Raw genomic sequence first — 19,940 nt, 5'->3', positions numbered from 1 at the left:
AAAGGTTTTTTCATATTTCAGTTTGTATAAGCACTTCCTTTTTTTTTTTTTTTTTTTTTTTTCTGCGATAAGTGGGCCTCTCACTGTCGTGGCCTTTCCCGTTGCCGGACGCGCAAGCTCAGCGGCCATGGCTCACGGGCCCAGCCGCTCCGCGGCATGTGGGATCCTCCCGGACCGGGGCACGAACCCGCATCCCCTGCATCGGCAGGCGGACTCTCAACCACTGCGCCACCAGGGAGGCCCAATGCCGTATATTTTTATATGTTGCTTTGTAACTATCCTTACAGTTTTTATTTTATGCGTGTACTCTGCTTCCACACTAAATTATGAGCTCCTGAAGTCATGGACTGCGCCTGCAGTTTTATTTCCCCCAATGCCCTGCTTATACCAGGCATATCTAAATATCTCTCAAATAAATAGACCTAGATAAATTTGCTTTGATATCCGGGAGGAAATAGAGTTTGATTTGAGTGTGAGTTTCATGACAGGTGAAAGACCTGAAGGTTCTTAGGAGGCAATTGCCTGTGACCTTGGCCTCTCCTTCGCAGTAGGATTCACAGCACCTCTTGGAGAAAAGACACGGTCAGAGTGATGGGGTGCTCCTTAGAGGAGAGACTCCAAATGCAAAGGCAGCCTGCTCCCCTATCCTTGGTAGGAAATGAACAAACCAGGATAATAATAATAACAAATGGGTATGTGTCATAAATCTACCTGCTTTCCCTCTAGTTCCTTCATTTTGTTTTCTAGGAGTATGGCAAAGCAAAACCAAGGTGCAAACGTTCCCAGCTTATTACCTAGCCCCCTCCTAGGAAAGTCTCAAAAATGCAAAGCATGCTTATCTTTTCCCCAACTCCGAGACTCCTGCTGCACACACTGGCCAAGTCTTTCCTGGGGAAAGATGTATCCCCCCTTGCCTTTTGCTTTTCCCCATCCAGCCCAGTTTCCAGTCCCCCGTGCAAAGGCAAGGCAGGCATATTGTACTGTGGGTACGTGCATCCAGCCATCCTTCACTCCTTTAAACAACATTATGTCCTGTGGACAAAAAGTCACAGCTCCGCTCCCTGTTCAAGATGTCTTTTGGTCAGTAATGGTGGCAAAAGCTGAATTTCCCCCTATGTAGGGGGAAAAAAAGAGGGAAAGAAAGAACAGAGCCTCCCCTGCACCACCGCCACCCTCCGTTTTGCATAGATCGCCTTTCACCAAGTATTTCCTCTTTAATTATGACCTGTTTCCCCTCCCTCTCCCTCCGCCCCAGCTTCAGTGAAAGGAGCCCTTCTGTCACTCGTCACTCGCTCCCTGGCTCGCTCGCGCGCTGGCTGTGGGAGGAGCCGACGGAGGAAGCTGTGTGCCTGGGATGCCGAGCGCCAGAGGATGGAGCTGCTCCGAGAGGGGACGTCGCTGACAAGCCCGGCTTCCCGAGGCGGCTAGAAACAGGCGACTTGCCTCGGCTGGCTGCGGATCCCCTGAGGCACGGAGCCCGAGGCCACCCGGAGGGACCGACGGACAGACAGATGGTCGGAGCGAACCTGGGAGGACCGCGGCCGAGGCAGGGCACCACGAGCCGCCGAGCAGGAGAAACTCACCGCGAACCCAAGTTGCCCCGCCGGCTTCCCCTCGGCGCGCGGAGGAATGAGACCTTTCCAGCTCGACCTGCTGTTCGTCTGCTTCTTCCTCTTCAGCCAAGGTAGGACCCGTGCGCCGCTGGAGTTGCAAAAAAAGTCGGCGAGGTTGTCAGGGTGCGCGAGGCTGCGGGCAGGAATGTGGGCAGGGTTCGGAAACTCGAACTGATGGATGCGTCTCCCGGTGCCCGGCCGAGAGGCACTGGCATTGCCTCTTTGCCTTTGAAAATGCAACAAAATGGTACTGTTTATTTTCCTTTGGAAGGCACGGATACCGGAGGGGAGGGTGACTTTCTCCCCTCACTTGCCAACATCCAGCTCAAACTCCCCAATGCAAATGAGTTCTTTATGCTCCCGGTATGTTAATTAGGCGGCATCTATGTGGCTGTGCGGCTCTGAACTTCTGGGCGCCTCCTCTTCTCCAGACGCAGGTTGGAGAAGAGAGCCGGGAAGCAGAGCTTTGTTTACGTGGCTATTTCAGCACGAATAAGGTCGCGCTGGCACGGGTGTATTCGGAAGGGAATGCGTGTGGAGGGGTCTGCGATGACAGAATGGACCGTGGGGGAGATGCGCAGTGTTTGGGGAAAGCTTCTCAAGAGTTTCATTGAATGTAATCGGCTTCTCTGAATACGACTGCATTCTGTCCTACACAGCACTAGATTTCAGGGCATGCAATGAAATTCCGCCCGTGATGCTGATTGCTTCCTTTCTGCAGCTTAGCAGGGGCAGAGAAGCTGGTGGACTTTCCGAAAAGAACTTGGCCACCTCGGGCTCCCTGCCCCTGGGAGCCTTGGGGCCCGTGGCGGTGGAGGGCAGGGAGGGCCGTTGGGGAGATGGATGGCCAGCGCCCGCAGAGCCGGTGGCATCCGAGTCACCTGTGGAATTGAGTTTGAGGGACAAGTCAGTCGGTTCCTTCCCCCGCTTCTGGAATGCCAGCGCTGTCTCTGCCATCTGAGGCGGCATTTGTGCCAGCCAGCACAGCTCTGGGAGGAACAGGCCTCTCAGAAAAATCCACAACAGAGCACGTCCATCTGTTGATTAAATGAAGGGTAAAAGTTTTTGAGAAAGCACAGCACCGCCATGGGTGGCTGGCTTTGCAAGCAAACAGCATGTCTCCCTTTCTTCCCCGGTCAGGGAGAAGCCAGATGAGAGCAGAAACCCACACCTCCTTTCCCAGCTCCTCAGCTGCTACTTGTGGTCACTGCAGATTTTCCCGCTGTCAAACTTTGCTTCTGACCATCCTGATTTAACCTGGGGGCCCTTCCCACACCCGAGTATGCATGTATCCCTGCTTGTATGTAATTCTAATGTACACACACACATACACACACACACACACACACACACACACACACACACACACACACACACGTATTCATGTGGTTTTGTGCCTCTCACCAGGGCTCCCTACAGCAGCAGGAAGATAAATTGCCTTCCCCAGAGTTTTTGGGCTGAATGAATAAGAACTATCTCAGAACACTGGTATAGAAACATTTGGGTTCTATTTACCGTTTTGTGAGATGACCCTCTTTGTTGGATGTGTGTGTGCTTGCTTATGGGTCACACCTACACCGACACACATGCTGACTCTCATTCTCCTTTGCCTCTTACCAATTCATTCACTCAGGGAGTTACATGTAGAATCCCTAAATAGAGGATCCAACCGTCCCACCCCCTACACCCAGGTTCATGGAACCAGTGCACGTTTTACTCTCTCCGTTGTTTATGTTCTTAGAAGCCTGAGCCGAGACTCTTGTCTAGATTGACACAAGAAGCCTATAGGTGTCTAAGTGCCTCTCTGGCTGTCGGAATCATCACAGCGTGCAACTTCTGCTTTGCTTATTCCTTTCTCAGTACAGAGCTGTTTCTTGATTGCCTCATATAAATCTTTAAATATTTACCTATGGAGGTTAAATGCTCTGTTTCTTCTATCCTAAGCCCCAAGAGCACTAGGAAGGAACCACAGCATCATGCAGTTCATAGTTCCTTGTTATTCCTGAGTTTTCTGAGCTTGGCCAGCTGTGCCCACCCTACTAAATGGTAGATGCATAGTCGACGGGACTCCAAAACAAGTCTAAAGAAAGACAAGGAGACCAAAGTGGACGTAGCCAATCAGAATCCCCTACATCACCAGACATTGTAGGGTAGGTTCCTTGAGTAGATGGTGTCTCACTGCAGGAATTAAGGGTCAAGTGGGACAACGTTTAATGGACTTCACTGGAATAGAATACCTTTTGACTTGATCCAGGGGCATTGATTTGAATGTGGATGTTGTTTTGAGTATTGTGAATTCCCCAGAGGATTCCATTTGACCCTCTACACATGTATGCTTAATTCGTATACTATGCCCAACTCCTGCCTGGTGCCATATGTTTATCGAGTTATCAGATAGAGAGTATACACTTTCAACATGTCACGTGTCATCTAGCCCACAGGCTTTAGATGGCCCCCGCTCTCTCATCCCCCTACTGCGGTTGCACCCCACCTGACACCCCCTCTGAGCCATCCATCTGATCCCACCTCCCGCGTGCCCTTCCTCTGGGGATGCTTTCCAAGGAAATGTGCAGAGACTCAGGGATGGCCCTCCACTCGGAGAAAACAAATGCCCAGGGCTCTTTTGGGGGCCTTCTCTGGCCCTCTAGTGACACATCCATCTGCTGTCCAACGCTTCTCACGGCGGGAAACTGCATGTCATTTTGAAGTCGCTAGAAACACAGTTCTCATGCCTCCCATACAGAGAGGCTGTTCCAAACAGTGCTCCAAAGACTTTAAAAGCAAAACATTTAGGTAAACTCTTAAAGTAAGTCATTTCAATCATCCTTTCTCTTCTAATTTGTTAAATATTTATTCACCTTTACTTTTTTTTCATTCCCCTTCAGAGAGTAAAATTAAGGTATAATTAATGTTAGTGATATGCTGTATCCCTTATCTTGTAAACTTTGGGCGTTTCATATAGGTTGAGATTAAATATGTATTGATCATGCTTAAGGTGGCAGTAGAAGGGCCAAATGGCATTCCTCCGTTCCCACCGTGGCCAATGTCCCCGAGCCTGGCTCCCCACAAGGAAGTGGAGAGCTGCCGGCGTGCACTGTTCATGGGTTTCTCTCTTGCTGGGGATGCCTCTTCCCCAGCTGTCAGGACGGTGTGCTCTGTACAGAGAGGGATAATGTCACAGCACGCTTTGCCGCCCGCAGAGAAGAGGCATGTTCTGCGCCTGGGCAAAAAAGAATCTATCCTCTTGTCATCCATACACTTAGAACTTACTGTGTTTTTCCCTTGCTCATTTCGGTTTGCCCACAACTATTTCCTTCTGTGCCCTCCCTCCTTCGTCTTCAAGACCCGCGCCATCCAGCCTGCACAGCCACGTCTTAAGTTGCTTTGGGGGGATGATGTTCTAGCAGGCCGGAGGGCGCCCTGCTTCCCGTCAGATCTCCGGTTCTGAGACAGTTCGGGGAGTGTGCAGTGGTACAAACTCGGTGCCTCCTATTCGGCCGCTCCTAGGAAAGATGTTCTCTTCTCCACTCTCTGACGTTTTGCTCTAGCATCCCAGAGTGTCCTGTCCTGCCTAGTAACGTTGTGGGCCTGAAAGTTCCAATTCTGGGGAGTCCAGCTCCCTTGTCGTCTTTACATGTGCACCACACTTCTCTGAACGTGTTGGGGTGAGAGTGAAAACTTGCATTTACCTCTCAATGGCATCCCTGAGTTAAGGATTAATCCAGGGTGTCATCTCCCTGTTGGGAAGAATCTAAGCCACTTGCTCTCCTAACTTGCTGGCAGGAATCACCAAGAGGGGCTGTCAGATGGCCATCAGAGGGGCAGAGGTTCTTGGTGACGCGAATCTCCAAGGGAACAGGAGAGCATCAAGCAGACAGAGGGTAAGATTGAGTGTGAGTGGAGAGAGGTAGCCAGGGGGAAGGGGACCCGGAGGGGGGACAGGAAGCATGGGAAGGGCTAAGCAAGGGCAAGAGGCTTCAACTTGCAAGAAGCTCTCTTGGGGAGGGCAGGGAGGGGTCTCAGAAAACAGCACAAGCACAGCCGAAGCAGCCAGAAGTACTGAGGGGATCCGAGGGGGGTACAGGCCGAGAAGGTATTGGAAAAGGAAATTGGGAGTGAACGGCAACTTTGGAAACATTTATCCTTCCCCAGAAGTATCATAGAACAAAAGATAGAGCAAGTAATAAGTGTGAGACTTCCCCCACCGGCACCCCTTGTGATCTGATGGCTTGTCTAGAGGGGGAAGAATCACTTCTTTTGTCCTGGAAGGTCAGTGCCCAGCTGCCAAGGGTGTGGGACCCCTTCTTTCACAGATTGCCTGGGTGAGGGGAGATGGGACATGTCTGTTGGGCCTGGGGGTGGTCACTGTGTCTGCTGCCCAGCAGGGAGCTGTCAGTTGCCAGCCAGACCTATAGAGGAGGGAGGAGATGTGTCCCGGGGGAGAGGGGTGTGTGGTGGGGTCAGGGCCTTCCCGCTGAGCTCAGAGGATCCCACAGAGCCTCCCTCTTTGGTTACAAAAGGCAGATCTCGCTTGGAACATGGCAGCAGTGAGCTAGGCATGCTACCAAGGGGCAGCAGCTCTGCCTGGGGTGCCAGTGTTGGTAGGCTCCTTCCAAGCCCTGGTAGGAGCCAGGGCCGGTGGGGACCTGCGGAGTAGGGCATTAGGGCTGAAGATACAATTTTTCTTTTTTGTTCAGCCCAGTGGGGGTGACTCAGGAGGCATTATATTGCAGACCCAAAAATCCCCATGAATAATCCTAAGTGAATTCAAGAGATTTCAATAGCAAAATAATAACAATACTAATGATTCCTTTGATTTGCAGAGTACTTTTCTTCCAAGGAGATAAAAAGATAAACTGTTTTGGAAACATGAAGGAGGGAAAGAAAATTGCCTGTGATGGAGGGTTGGGGAGGAGGCCAGGAGCATTCATTTCAAGGGCTGCATGTAATTGGGGGTGGGGCCAGTTACACAGCCTTAGGCATCATTTCTCGGCTACAGTCCTTATCCTTGTAAGCTGTTGAGATGACTTTTGGGTGTAAAACCAGTGCAGGCCTTTTTAATCAGGGTCAACCTAGAAATAACGGGGTGCCGAATTCCTTCCCCACACCCCAGGAACAGGGCCGTTCTAATTCAGCAGTGGAGGGGGTCAGTGAGACCATGAGCTTGCTGGAATCCACCCTTGGAGTCTCACCACGGCAGCGATCCTGACCTTATGGTTCTCGCAGCAGAGTGATTGGGGCCCCAGTCTTCCCTCAAGGTCAGTGGACTCTCCAGCATTCATGGTGCAGGGTCTGGCTGGAGCTGCTGCCCTGGGGATGTCTGTGCCCGCGGGTTTCATATCACGTCACTGCTAGTTACAAGGGAGCGGGGAGCAAAGCCTGCCAGCATCCTGTGCCAGGTTGTGATAGCTTTGCCCGGTATCCAAATGGAGTGGGATTTTATTTCCAGCTAGGGGAATGATGCAGAGTCTACTGCATTGAGACGGTACAGCTCTGTATGTCATCGTGGGTCATTTTCTTTTCCCCGGGGGAAAGCCAGAATCCAGTAAGGTCGACCCGTCAAATAGGAATATAGATATGCCTTATGGATCATTAGAATACTTCTGTCACATTCACGCAAAGAATGCTGTGTCCTGCTTTCTGCTGAGCTTGAAGAGTATACCCAGCCCACGCAGTTGCCATAGACTAGGGATCTCCACCCCACATTAACATTAACTTTCATTAACTTTCTACTTCTAACCCACTGAAAGAGCTAGGGATCAAATATGGCGCTTTTTTTTTTTTTCCTCCTTTCCCAATGGTAAAAATGAGTATTCTGGCTGTATACTTCTAGAAGTCAGTAAATGTCAACATTAGGTAAGTGTTTCCTTTGTGTAGTTGCAATTTAGCATAAGCTGCTTGGAAACAGATGTCTTCCCTAAGCATACAATGTTTCCGTGAGGACACAGTCCATAGGCTATGAGGATTAAATAAATGTCAGCTTCCCCTGAGCACGTTGGTAACAAGTTAAAGCCACGGAAACAGTGGCCAGCACGAGTGACTCCTGCTTGTTGCAGAGTTATTGTGTTGCAGCCCTGGCTGGGGCATGGAGCCTGGGAGACAGACACTCGTCCTCTCCTGGCTGAAATCAAGGCAAGGAGTAGCCAAATGTAGACACCTCCCGACACGCCGTGGGGAGGTTTCTCCTGGCAGCCAAGAAGCCGTACCGTGCCCACTTTCAAGCCTCCTCCCATCCGTGAAGCCGCTCTCCACACACATGCATGCCTGCCCGCACGCACGCACGCACATACCACTTATTGCTACAGTGTAGTGATATCCAGAACTTAGAAAAAATCAGCCATTTTCCTCAAATGCAGGATGAGATTTTCCCCTAATCTTCCACCTGGTGTTGGTGTCCTCCTGAGCAAAGTGACGGAGATTTGCCTGAGGTTGTTTTTCGATCACTGAAACCAACGCTGCCATGGCATGCATTTGTCATCATTAAAAGGAGGTGTGCCCATCAGGCTGGATTATCTTAGGTGGTCTGCTTACTTGGCCTGTGTTCACTGGACAGTTGTTGCAAGTTCACATTCTTTCTAACTAGCGCCTAGAAGACAGGAATTTGAAATCTGACACTGACAGCTGCAGCAGTGACAACCAAACATCATTTTCGCCTTTCCACACTCTTCCCCAGGGGCTCCAGAGGGTCCGTGTCTCAGAGGGCCACATTTCTTACTCCTTCCTTTGTGATTAAGTAGCATTTTATGACACCAGAGCTCAGCCTGTCCACTCAGCCAGCCCTCATTGGGGGCCTCCTACATGGTGGACACACTGTGCCAGGGACTTTTGATGAAAAGATGACTGAGGCTGTGTTTCTGCCCCAGGGGAGCTCTCAGGCTAGTCAAGGAGCAAACAATCGGACTTGTCGTTACAATTCAACAGCTCAGAGTAGTCAGAGTGTTCTGAGAGCATCAGGAATGGCTGAAGGTATTAAGAAGGGCTGTGCAGAGGAGGTGACTTGATCATAAAAGGTGTCTAGAGTTCTCCCGATGATGCAAAGAAAGACGGTCCCAGGTGGTACCTCAGATGGGTGCACAGGTCAGAAGGCGGGACAGGATGTCAGGGTTCAGAAGCAGTGGTTTGTATGGGGGCTAGACTTCTGGGTGTTGAGGAAGCTTGTGAATGGTCGTGAGTAACATATGCTAAATGTTTTGAGGATGGATCGTCAGGATTAAGTCTATTCTTTAGAAACATCGTTAGTAGCTTATGGGTCTGTAATGCTCTCTATACCATGGGTTCAATGGACAAAAAAAAAGAGAGACAGATCAACATGTTATTTATTCTTGGTATTCCCTGTGTCGCACATGGGGCTTAAAAAATGTAGAATTGAATGGTAATAGCCTCACTCATCTTCCTACGTAGTAGTGTGTAAAGGGATGGAAAGTGGACAGGACCACGGAGAACACAGAAGCAGGGATGGCCGAGTACATGCAGGACTGTTAGTCGGATGGAGTGCTCTGAGGAATGGGAGTTTCCAGTTTCTGGGGCCCCTGGAAGGCTACGCAGAGGTGGAGGAAGCCTAACATTGAGGACGAATGGTAAATCAGAAAGGCAGACGGAGGCAAGGATGAGACAAGCAAGAGGTGCCTGGGGACGTTCTGCTGAGGACTTCTTTCCTGTTCTCAGGAGGAAGCTAAGATACCCTGGCTCTGGGGGAAACAAGGTTACAAGCTAACTGATTTTACTCGGAAAGGCTTACAAGTCTCCAGCACCAAGTAACCTTTCATTCAAGAGTAGAGAACATCATCAGATCACATGTTCCACACTCTGGCCCACTCTCTTCAGGAGATGGCGGGGCTGGCAGGACAAGCTCAGGGGTGAAGCCAAACCCTGCACTGGCGTGCAGGAAGAAGACAGTGACATCTCCAAGACTGTCCACAGCTAACCCTACTGTCGAAGGCTGGCTCGGTAGATGGCTTCCCATTGCTGAAAGGCTAAGAGTGGAATTCGGGCCATCAAGAATGGAAGAGTCGAGATGGACAACAAGGTCCTACTGTAGAGCACAGGGAACTTTAGTCAATATCCTGGGTTAAACCATAATGGAAGAGAATATAATAAAGAACATATATCTATGTATAATTGATTCACTTTGTACAGCAGAAATTAACACAACATTGTAAATCAACTATACTTCAATAAAAAAATAATAATAAAGTGAGTCTCTTAAAAAAATAATAAATAGGACTTCCCTGGTGGCGCAGTGGTTGAGAGTCCGCCTGCCGATGCAGGGGATACGGGTTCGTGCCCTGGTCTGGGAAGATCCCACATGCCGTGGAGCGGCTGGGCCCGTGAGCCATGGCCGTTGAGCCTGCTCGTCCGGAGCCTGTGCTCCACAATGGGAGAGGCCACAACAGTGAGAGGCCCACATACCGCAAAAAAAAAAAAAAAATAGTAAATAATGATAATGGAAGAGTCAGATTGGAGGGTAGACTAGATAACATCGAAATTCTCTCCAATTCCAAGTTTTCCTAAATATAATCTATTAACAACAAGCTATTTATTTTGGATAATACACTCTTCTACCATCCTCTATCTTCTAGAAAGTAGATGATGGGCTATAGATCTCTTTGTCCAGCTCATTTTCTTGCAGGTGCCAGACAGATTCTTTGGGTTGTTGGTGGTGGCAGCAGTGGTAGCAATGATTATGGTATCAGAATGATGATGATGATATTTAGCGTTTGTGTAAAGCTTCATGCGTTGCACATGGCTTTCCACGAGCGCTGCTCCATTCGTCACCGTGATGACAGCGAGAGGTGGCCACTGTCGCTATCAGGCCCTCAGAAAGTTTCCTTTGCTGACCGCGCTCACTCCCCATCGTGCTCACTGCGTTGTCGAGAAGCCTCGGTGCTTCTCAGGAGGCTGGCGGATCCACATCAGCAGCGCTGACAAACGCATGAGAGGATCCTAAGCTGGGGCCTGAGATGAGCCACGTTCTTAGAACTTGTGCAAATCCTCAGTGTCTAGGCACAGGCGAGGGCTTTGGGGGGGGGTCCCCTATGAAAATTGGGGAGTTGACCTCTGAACCGTGACCCCGCGTTGCAGCTCTGTCTCGTTTTGATCGACTCCAGACTCTTCCTGAGCTGGTCCCTTCCTCTGTCCGGCCTTCAGCTTTACCTTGAAGGCCCGAGGTTTCCAGGCCCCCCTCCACCTGGGGAAATGACAGGCCAGCCTTTTGGGCTGAATAGCAATCAAGGAGCTGCTGCTTGGGTAGCTCCTTTTGTATCTGTTCTGACAAAAACAAAAACAACCAAAAATAGCCAGGGGCTTTTCTTAACTGGTTGATTAAAATCTCCGTTTCTTTTACCGCCCTGGTGCCTAGCACCCTAGTCGGCATATGGGAGGCTATGAATAAATATCGACTATTGGAATAAACTGTGGGGAAAAATGAAAGAAAAGAACACAGTGCCTCTGACCCCTCCACATCACCACACACCACAGCAGAGGCTGAGACGCCCCCCCCCAACCCGACACACACACACACACACACACACACACACACACACTGGAGGACGGAGGAAAGACCCTGATTGTTTAAAGTGTGGTCTTGCCCTGTAGGAAGATGTTCCTCTCCCATCAAGGCCTTGAATGACCATCGGGTCACCAGGAACACTGCCAAGAGAAACACCCTCTGGCAGCCACCCACTCCTCCCAAGAAACAATCGGGCCTTCTGTTCTTTAATGCATGTCAGTTCCCATCTCTGTCAGTCACCTGCACATGTCACAGGTGATGCAGCTCCGGTGCAGCGTGACAGGCCATCTGTCACCCTCGGCAATGCTGGGAGCTATGACAGCTTCAGAGTGACACCGGGCCCGGCTGGCTCATCATGCAGGTGTTGAGGGGACAGAAACTTAGAGCTCTCTCCTGGGGACCCATCCCGGTGCCGCACAAGGAGTGACGGCCACCCTTCCGTGCCTGCCTGCCCTTGTCCCAGAGGAAGAGCACCTGCCAATTAATCTCCCAGTGGCTTTGTTCTCCACGTCCTACGACCCACACTTTTCTGTGCCTGCTTAAGGATGCTGGGGTCTACGCCACGTTCACAGGGAGTCCCATTTCTTCGGGGAGCTAGACTCTGAAGCCTCCTTCTTGCATAAGACACTGCGCCCTTGTGATGGGGCCTGGGGAGACAGGGCCTGTGTTTGTCTTGGGACCATATCGGTCAAGAGCTGGCAGAGCAGAACGTTGTGGGCTCTGAAACCGGGTGAGCACTGCAGTTCCTACATCTTCCTGACGGTGGCAGCAGCAGCGCTTGCAAAGCCCAAGAGTGAGCTGAAAGCAGGAGGCCCAGGGCTGCCTCTTAGTACCAGGAAGAGAGTCAGGGTGCCCAGGCAACGGAGCTGGGGCAGCTGAGGGCGGGCAGAGGGCCTGGAAGGGAAGAGCAGGACTTCCGGAGGGCAGCAGCTCCCCAAGGAGGCTCACTTCCTTTCTCCTCTTTCTGATGGATGTGAGGGCCAAGTGTTAAGGGGGGAGCCTATGTAGAGTGGCAAGAGGTATGTGGACACATTTCAAAATGCTCGAGGGGCTTGGAAGAGCTACAGAGAGAGGGGCTAGAGAGCTCCCGCTAGCGGTGTTGCTGTCTGCGGTGATGTCTGTCCTGAGGGTGATGGATGGGTTAGTCCTCCCAGGAGGGCGGCTGGCAGCCAGGAGCCCCACTTCTCCCCGGGGAGCCCACTGCCCCTCCCAGGTGTTTGCCCCTTTAATGATCTGGGAGCCAGTATTTCTGCTGCTGCGCCCCTCTGCCGCTGAAAAAGCCAAACAGACATGCTCAAATTAGTCCTCATTATCTCTGATCTCGTGGGCCGGCTAGAGAGGAGCTACTCTGTTTCCACCTGTGGACAGAAACAGGCACCATTTAAAAATTGCCATGTGCCATGGCTGCTTGTTTGAAAGTGTGTCTCCAGGCAGGGTAACGGATCCTGACACAGGCACGGCTAGCCGATGCCCTGCGCTCTGTCGGAGGGAAAGGGAGGAGTCCTCTTGGCCCCAAGAACACCTTACCTCTCCCTTTATCTTCTAGGGGGAGGTAGCTGCCTTATTCACCTTTTGAGAATTACAAGCGGGTTGGACCTCTGCCCAGGGTCGATCCACGGGTGGCATAAACTAATATAGTGAGATGTGGGATGAAGAAAGGGTGAGGCATCATTGGAGCATCCCTCTCTTTTCTTCTCTGTGTGGCCTGAGGGGCTGGTAGAACTGGCTGTTTATGTTGTCTGAAATCGTCAGACATTGTGTGACTGTCCATTAGATTTTGGTTGCCAGTGGGATTTTATATGAGGTTTTGCTCAAGCCAGAGCAGCCTCCCACACCTGAGTCACCACCACTGTCCCTTGCTGCTTGCTCACGAGCGTGGAGACTCACTGTCTGTCTTCCTAGGGGTGGGGGAGGGCGCAGCGGAGTTGGGAGGACATAGGATACTCTGTCCATACTACTAACAGGCCCGCTGGCACATGGCAGGTGATACCTTGAGCATCTCATATCAGAAAAGAAAACTGTTGGCATAAGGTTTGCAAGACCTTGCTTGAAACTGCAGATGTGATGCTAACACAGGTCAGAGAGGAAAAATAGAGCTGCATAATCTGAGAATTTGCTAAAAATAATAGAGATAGCTCTCTTCCCCACATAAAAAGATGTTATAGCAAGGTGGTATGTATGTGCCATTTGTCCCCTGCCTTCCTGGCCCCCTGATTTGGCCACCTGCTCCCCTTTCTCCTTTTACAAACATGACCCTCCCTCTGGGATCCTTCAATAGAGAGGGGAAATGGTGAGAACAGAGAAGAAGCAAAACTTCTAATAGTCTCATTGTGTTTCTCTTTCTACCACTAACACCTGTGGTTGTTGAGCTGGAACCAGCCATGGGGAGGCACTGTTGAGGCCTATGGCCAGGTCCTTTGCTGAGCTTGCCTGCATTTGCCTATTTAATCCTCACAGCAACCTGATAAAGCCAGGACTGTCATACCCATTAGCAGATGAAAACTACTGAGGCTTAGATTCCATAATTTGCCCGAAGGTCGCACCACGGATAAGCATGGAACCACCATTGAAACACTCGGATGACGACCCAAGTCCTTTGCCGCCCATCCCTTCAGGAAGAATTCTGGTCCCACTAGTCCCTTGTAAGCCACAAAGCCCTGGCCGGGCCTGTGGTCCTCCTCGTTCCTAACTTGTAGGGCTTGGGGAAAAGAGCTGGTGAAAATGGAAGAAATCATCTCCCCTTATGCAAAAAGCACAAGTAAGAATTTGAGAAGCTTTGCTCCACAGCTGGTGCTACTTTTTACCTCCACAACCCAGCTCCAATTCAGCTTAACATTTTGAAAACCAAGTGCTGATTTCTTAACAGGAATCCATCACCACCTAACTTTTCTTCAGTGGATTAGAAAAAATGTGAAACCTCATTCTGCTTAGGGAGAGGTTAGTCTGCTGTTAGCCGTGCACTGTGAGAACAGAGCTACTTGACGGGAAAAGGCACTCAGGACATCAAAACCCTCCTTTTTGTCAAGTCTAGAAGAGTAGAAATGTCAGAAGACCACATGGTTCTGAAATGATTAATACTGGTCGTTAGGAAGAAGTAGAAAGACTCTTGAAAAGCAGGGGAGTCCAAATGCCATTCAGACTTCGACTCTCCTCACTTTGGATCCAGCAGGTACATCTTATCTTGTGTCAGAAATTATTTCTGAAGATGGCATGTATCTACCAAGACCATGCTTGAAATCACAATATTGGTTTCAGATAGACACTTAAGATAAACTAGCAAAACATGAAAGTTCTTCGAAGTTTTCAAAGCTCCTTTAAATCGAATCAGTGGAACACAGAGGAAGAATGCCAGGCAGGTAGATCTCCGCATGAAAGACAGAAACCTTCTTATTCCATGGCCCAAGCCCTTCAGTGGAACACACGGATCACATCAGCAGTGCACTGTCAGCTGTCGCCAGGGCTCCAAAATCCACGTGGATGCCCGTTTCTCTGGGCATGAGCTTTGCCTTGGTTTTTCTCTTCATCAGACCAGGGCAGAGGTATTCACAGATAGAAATCCATACTTTATAGGTAAAAGCAGCTGAATGCTGAGCTGATCAGAATCAAGAAACACCATCCAGAGAAACAGATTAGTTTGCTCCCCTTTTCTCCTGCGAATAATAATAGAATATCCACATTCCCCTCTTATTATCAACGGATATTCACTTTCTAAAATCCATACCCCTGAATTCCTGCCAAGGAAAATAAAAATATATACGCTGCTGTACTTTTAAGAGAAATACGCTTAGTCTTCTTACATTGTCAACGTCTTAGTCTGACTCTTCTTATGTTTTCCACCTTAAATGTTTACACAGGCATGGCAGGGCTGTTTACATCTTTCTTAAGGGCTGTTGCAACCATATGAACTGAAAAAAGTATTTTCAAATCCAAGTATGAATATCCTTTACACCAAACAGTTTTGCTACTTTTGTTGAGTAGGGTTCAGAGTATTTGAGTGTCCACGAGGCACCAGTGGGGGTGGGGCGTGGAGGTCACAACTTTCTTCTCAATAAGTACTGAGATGTTTTAAAGGAACAGCTTCATGGATACTTGTCTGTAAAAGGAAAACGAGGTTCTGGTGGTGCGTTTTCTGGCATGGACTCACCTGCATCCACTCTATCCCTGGCCCCCCCAACCTCACCTCCATGCGAATCTTGCTTATATTAGCTTAGGCTGCACAAGGGGTCTTGGGAGTGGTTTTTAACCAGAGGAAGTAAGGTGACTCATGGGAGACTGCATCTAAGAGTTTTATATCACATTATCTAAGGATGACTTACCTGGTGAGAATGGACCCAGGAATCTCCATGAGTCCTGAGCTAGGAAACCAGACAAGCACTAAGGCCAAGAACATACAATTTAGAACGTGGTGGCTCTGCCCACCCATCACTGCGAAGAGCTCTGAGGATCGCTCCTTTCTGGGTGACTCTCAGCCCTGATCCCCTCAGGGAGCCCAGGAGATCCACGTGAGGGTCTGTGCTGACAGGAGACAACGTAGCATAGGACGGCCATAGATTTTCTTCCACCTGCACTTCAGAATGTTTAAGTCAGGACTGTACACCAGAGATGCTCATGTCCATAAAGGATGGATTTTCTGGCTCCAGATTCCGTATATATAATAAGGCACCCCAAGAATTCTTGTTATGTTTTTTTAAAAAAAATCTTCAAGGTCAATACAACCACAGACATTGATATTTGCTTCATTGTGAACTGGGATCTGCTAGCTGCTTATTGTCATTTTATTTTTCAATTCGTAAAAAAAGATGTTCTCATCACTGGGCCTCTGGGCCTCCTTCTTCAACCCAAATCACCCATAGGAAACCAAATGCAGGAGCTGATGAATATGGTGATGGGAGGAGAGAGAGAGGTGGGGCCGGTGCCAGATTTGAAGGCACCCTCAGCGCCCCCAGTGGCTGCTGCGCGTTCATTGTGCGCGTTCCCAGATGTCTGCATCCTGACGTGACGGGAGAGAGGAAGCGGGGAAGACACAGGTATGCAGCCGTCAGACTCGAGAAGCGAGACAGATGGACAGACAGAAAGATTGAACCAGCTGAGATGCGTGCGGGAGACAGACATTCTAGTCTCCCAGAGATCAGAAGACTATAGGGTTCAAAGAACAGCGTTAACTCTCCCAACCCAGGTGGGAATGCTCTTGAACATAAAAGGTTTTAAATGTTCATTATGAAATACTTGAGTAGCTTAGCCATGAAGATGGGCACATGTGCCTGATCTGGGGACAGAGGTCTCTGTCTTTGGACTGTTGTATGTTCCTTTGATGGTGTCCTGACACCTTCAGGATGAAGATCTTCAGGCCAAAGTTCTGGCCTCTCTCCCCTGCCTGATCTCTCACACACCCTGGGCTCCAGCCCAGCCAAGCTACGGGCATCTCTGAGTGCCCTCTCCTGCCTCACGCCTCATGGCTTCCTCACAGGTCTTTCTTCCCACCTGGAAATGTTACTGACCTTAATCAATAGAAATTGACCAGAGGCCAGACAAGAAATTCAGACAAGGCTTTACTGGGGCCCCTGCCGCAGCAGTGGGGAGTGAGAACAAACAAGTTCCCTTGTTAGCTTGCTTCCTGAGGGGGGACAAGCTGCTTCCTTATATGGGGTGAGGGTAGGGGCAGGTCCAGGGGTCGGGCTGGAGTGGTGGCCTAGGTGGTCTGCCCACCCTTTCGTGGCATTGTGTGCAGGGAGCATGTGAAGTACCCTGCTTTTGCTCCCGGCTCTTCAGAAGTGGCAGTTGGACCTTTTGGTCTCTTTGTATCTTGTTGTCCATAATTTACCTCAACTGGGCATGCACGCAGTTATTTTTAGTCCCTTAGAGTTTCTTTGTATTTTGTTGCTGGAGGAGACATTTGTCCAGGTGCAAGCACTGCAGCAAAGGTTCCTAGGTCCCAGGTCCCAGCCTGTCTCGTTAGGACCTCCCCTCTCTGCCATGTTGGTCCGGCTAACTTCCACCCTAAAGGTCAGCTCACCTTGCCTCCTGGAGGGTCTCCCTGACCTCCCTCCTCACAGGGAATTAACTGCCCTTCCTCCCTCCTTCCACAGCCCTCTTGTCACAATAGATTGAAGTGGCTTTTTCCTATCTGCCTTCCCACAGGACTGTGAGCTTCTGGAAGGCAAGGGCTGGACCTGTGATCTCGGTTTGCGTAGTGCCTCTGTTGGACCTGGGTGCACAGTCATCACAGGTTTAGTGTTTCTCACACCGGGAGAGGATGCAATGTGTCAGTGAGTCTGGATAGCTCCTGCCTTTCACTTGCCAAGCCCATGAAAGCGCTTCATCAGAGAATATACGCTCTACTTGCCATCACTGCCGTCTGCAACTAGTGTGCCTGTGAGCACCAAGCCTTCCTTGAGGAAAAGATGATAGGAATGTAATCCCTCCTTGCATTTACATAGAACGTTATGGTTTCAGATCCCTTTGACATGCATTATGGTCAACTCTCATCCTCACTTTAAAAAATAAGGAAAATGAGACAGTCAGGTTCAGTGGCTTCTCTCAGATCACACAGGTAGTCAGTGTGAAAGTGAAGGTAGAAACCAAATCCAAGCCCAGAAGTTCTTCCACTCTCCCTCCTCCATGCCCCCCATGCTGGGTTCCTGCCTCCAAGGAGCATGTCCTTAGAGGGCGTTTGGCAGACTGGGCCCTGGGGGGTATTTCCTGCATCACCACGTGGATTGGGACAGGGTCAGTGTGTCCACGGAGAGGCAGGAGAGCAAGTTGTGCAGGGAGCTCGGCAAAGATCCTGGGAAAGGAGTGATGGCTGGTTCCAGCTGAGGCACATGGGTCTCTGTGCAGAAGCTGTGGGGAAATTGCTCTTGACTGGGGCTCTCTCTTGTGAATGAGGCATAATAAGGGGACTTAGTAGCTCCGGTATAGTGAGGACTTCACCACGCCTGGAAGCTTCTCCCAGAGCACCTGCCATGAGTCTGTCCACCTGTCAATAAAGGAGGACCTTGTTGGGGTCCAGAGCACGCTCCACACCCCCTCATCCTCCGAGCATGTGACACCAGCTCTAGACTAGAGGCCTGGAGTCCATTCCCTCTGTCTCGCGTCTGTGGCGTGGCTCTGGGTGTGGCCTTCCTATGTAAAAGGGAACCAGGCTTCCTCTCCCACGTGCCTCCCAAAGGTGTTACTTATTGAGGAGTGCTTTGAATCGTTATGAAGCGTGCTAAGCAGAGGGGAGGTATTTGTCACCCTCTGGTTCAGCGTTTCCAGACGTGGTGAGCTGGTGCCCAAAGTCAGGACAGGTCTGCTTGGATCCTCGGTCTCTTTTCAAGGCAGGACAGTGTGTGGCTTTCTGGGGGAGCAGGTGAGGCCAGGCAACCTTTCTCAACAGAGTTCATCAGGAGAATTAAGCTCAAAAGGCCTAAAAGACATCCATTGTATTAATGAATTAATGTGTTCCCTCTGCAGCTAAAATGGTTCTAGGTATGTGCCATGCTTGGGAGAAGGGAAAAAAATACTCATATTGTTTTCTGGTTTCCCTGGTTCAGAAGAGGAACCCCAGTTGAGAAAGAGTGGACAGGGCTATATTAGTTTCCTATGGCTGGTATGCAAATTACCACCGACTTTAGTGGCTTAATAAAGACACAGCCCTACTGGAGAACAGACTTGAGGATATGGGGAGGGGGAAGGGTGAGGTGTGATAGGGCGAGAGAGAGACATGGACATATATATACTAACAAACGTAAGGTAGATAGCCAGTGGGAAGCAGCCGCATGGCACAGGGAAACTGGCTCGGTTCTTTGTGGCTGTCTGGAGGGGTGGGATAGGGAGGGTGGGAGGGAGGGAGACAAAGAGGGAAGAGATATGGGAACATATGTATATGTATAACTGATTCACTCTGTTATAAAGCAGAAACTAACACACCATTGTAAAGCAATTATACCCCAATAAAGATGTTAAAAAAAAAAAAAAAACAGCATGAATGTGTTATATTACATTTCTGGAGGCCAGAAGTCTAAAATGAGTCTTCTGGGCTGAGGTCAAGGTGTGGGCAGGGCTGGTTCTTTCTGGAGGCTCTAGGGGAAATCTTTTCCCTGCCTTTTCTGGTGTCCAGAGGCAGGCCACCTGCATCCCTTTGTTAGTGGCTGCTTCCCTGCATCACTCTGACCTCTTGCCTCTGTCACCACATCTACTACCACTGAATCTGAGCCTCCCACCTCTCTCTTATAAGGTTGCTTGTGATTATATCAAGCCCACCCAGGTAATTCAGGATAATCTCCCCATCTCAGCATCTCTTAACTGAATCACATCTACAAGGCCCTTTTTGCCTTGTAAGGTGGCCTATTCTGGGATTAGAACATACACATCTCTGGGGGTTCATTATCCTTCCCACCTCAGGGACCAAAGTCAAAATTGGAGCTGGGTGGCCCCTCTTTTTCAGGAAAATGTAGGCATTCCTATCCTGCCTCTTTGTGTGAGAAATCTGTGCCTCAGTCTCCCTATCCATAAATTAGAGAGAACTATCTCCCACCCCATTTATATTTATCAAGGACTTTGGGATTATCAAGTAAAAAGTGCTTACTATGGAATGGCTATTGTAATACCCTGCTATGACTCGGTATAAATTATGCTCACGTTAATCAGTGGAGCTACTACTAGATGCAACGTTCCTCTGGTCCCATGGGGGAGAGATTAGGGGAGCATCTATCAGAGTCTATAGTTAAACCTCACTAAATGATTCTTTTTTTTTCTTTTTTTTTCTTTTTTTTTTTTGCGGTACACGGGCCTCTCACTGTTGTGGCCCCTCCCGTTGCCGAGCACAGGCTCCGGAT

The 19,940-nt window shown here is 49.8% G+C and overlaps 1 protein-coding gene across 1 annotated transcript in view; it reads left to right on the top strand.

Moving 5' to 3' along the window:
- The first annotated feature begins 1,549 nt into the window (after positions 1 to 1,549).
- Positions 1,550 to 19,940, top strand: part of KIRREL3 (kirre like nephrin family adhesion molecule 3) — a 554,709-nt gene continuing 536,318 nt past the window's right edge. Inside the window, exon 1 of the mRNA XM_007463624.1 lies at positions 1,550 to 1,684. Coding sequence (XP_007463686.1) covers positions 1,630 to 1,684 — 55 coding nt within the window. The 5' untranslated portion in view covers positions 1,550 to 1,629. The remainder of the gene's footprint in view (positions 1,685 to 19,940) is intronic.

Source organism: Lipotes vexillifer, unplaced genomic scaffold (assembly GCF_000442215.2).
Source record: "Lipotes vexillifer unplaced genomic scaffold, Lipotes_vexillifer_v1.1 scaffold442, whole genome shotgun sequence".
Lineage (NCBI taxonomy): Eukaryota > Metazoa > Chordata > Mammalia > Artiodactyla > Lipotidae > Lipotes > Lipotes vexillifer.
The sequence above is the reverse complement of the archived record's forward strand: the minus strand, read 5'-3'. Positions and strand labels throughout refer to the sequence as shown.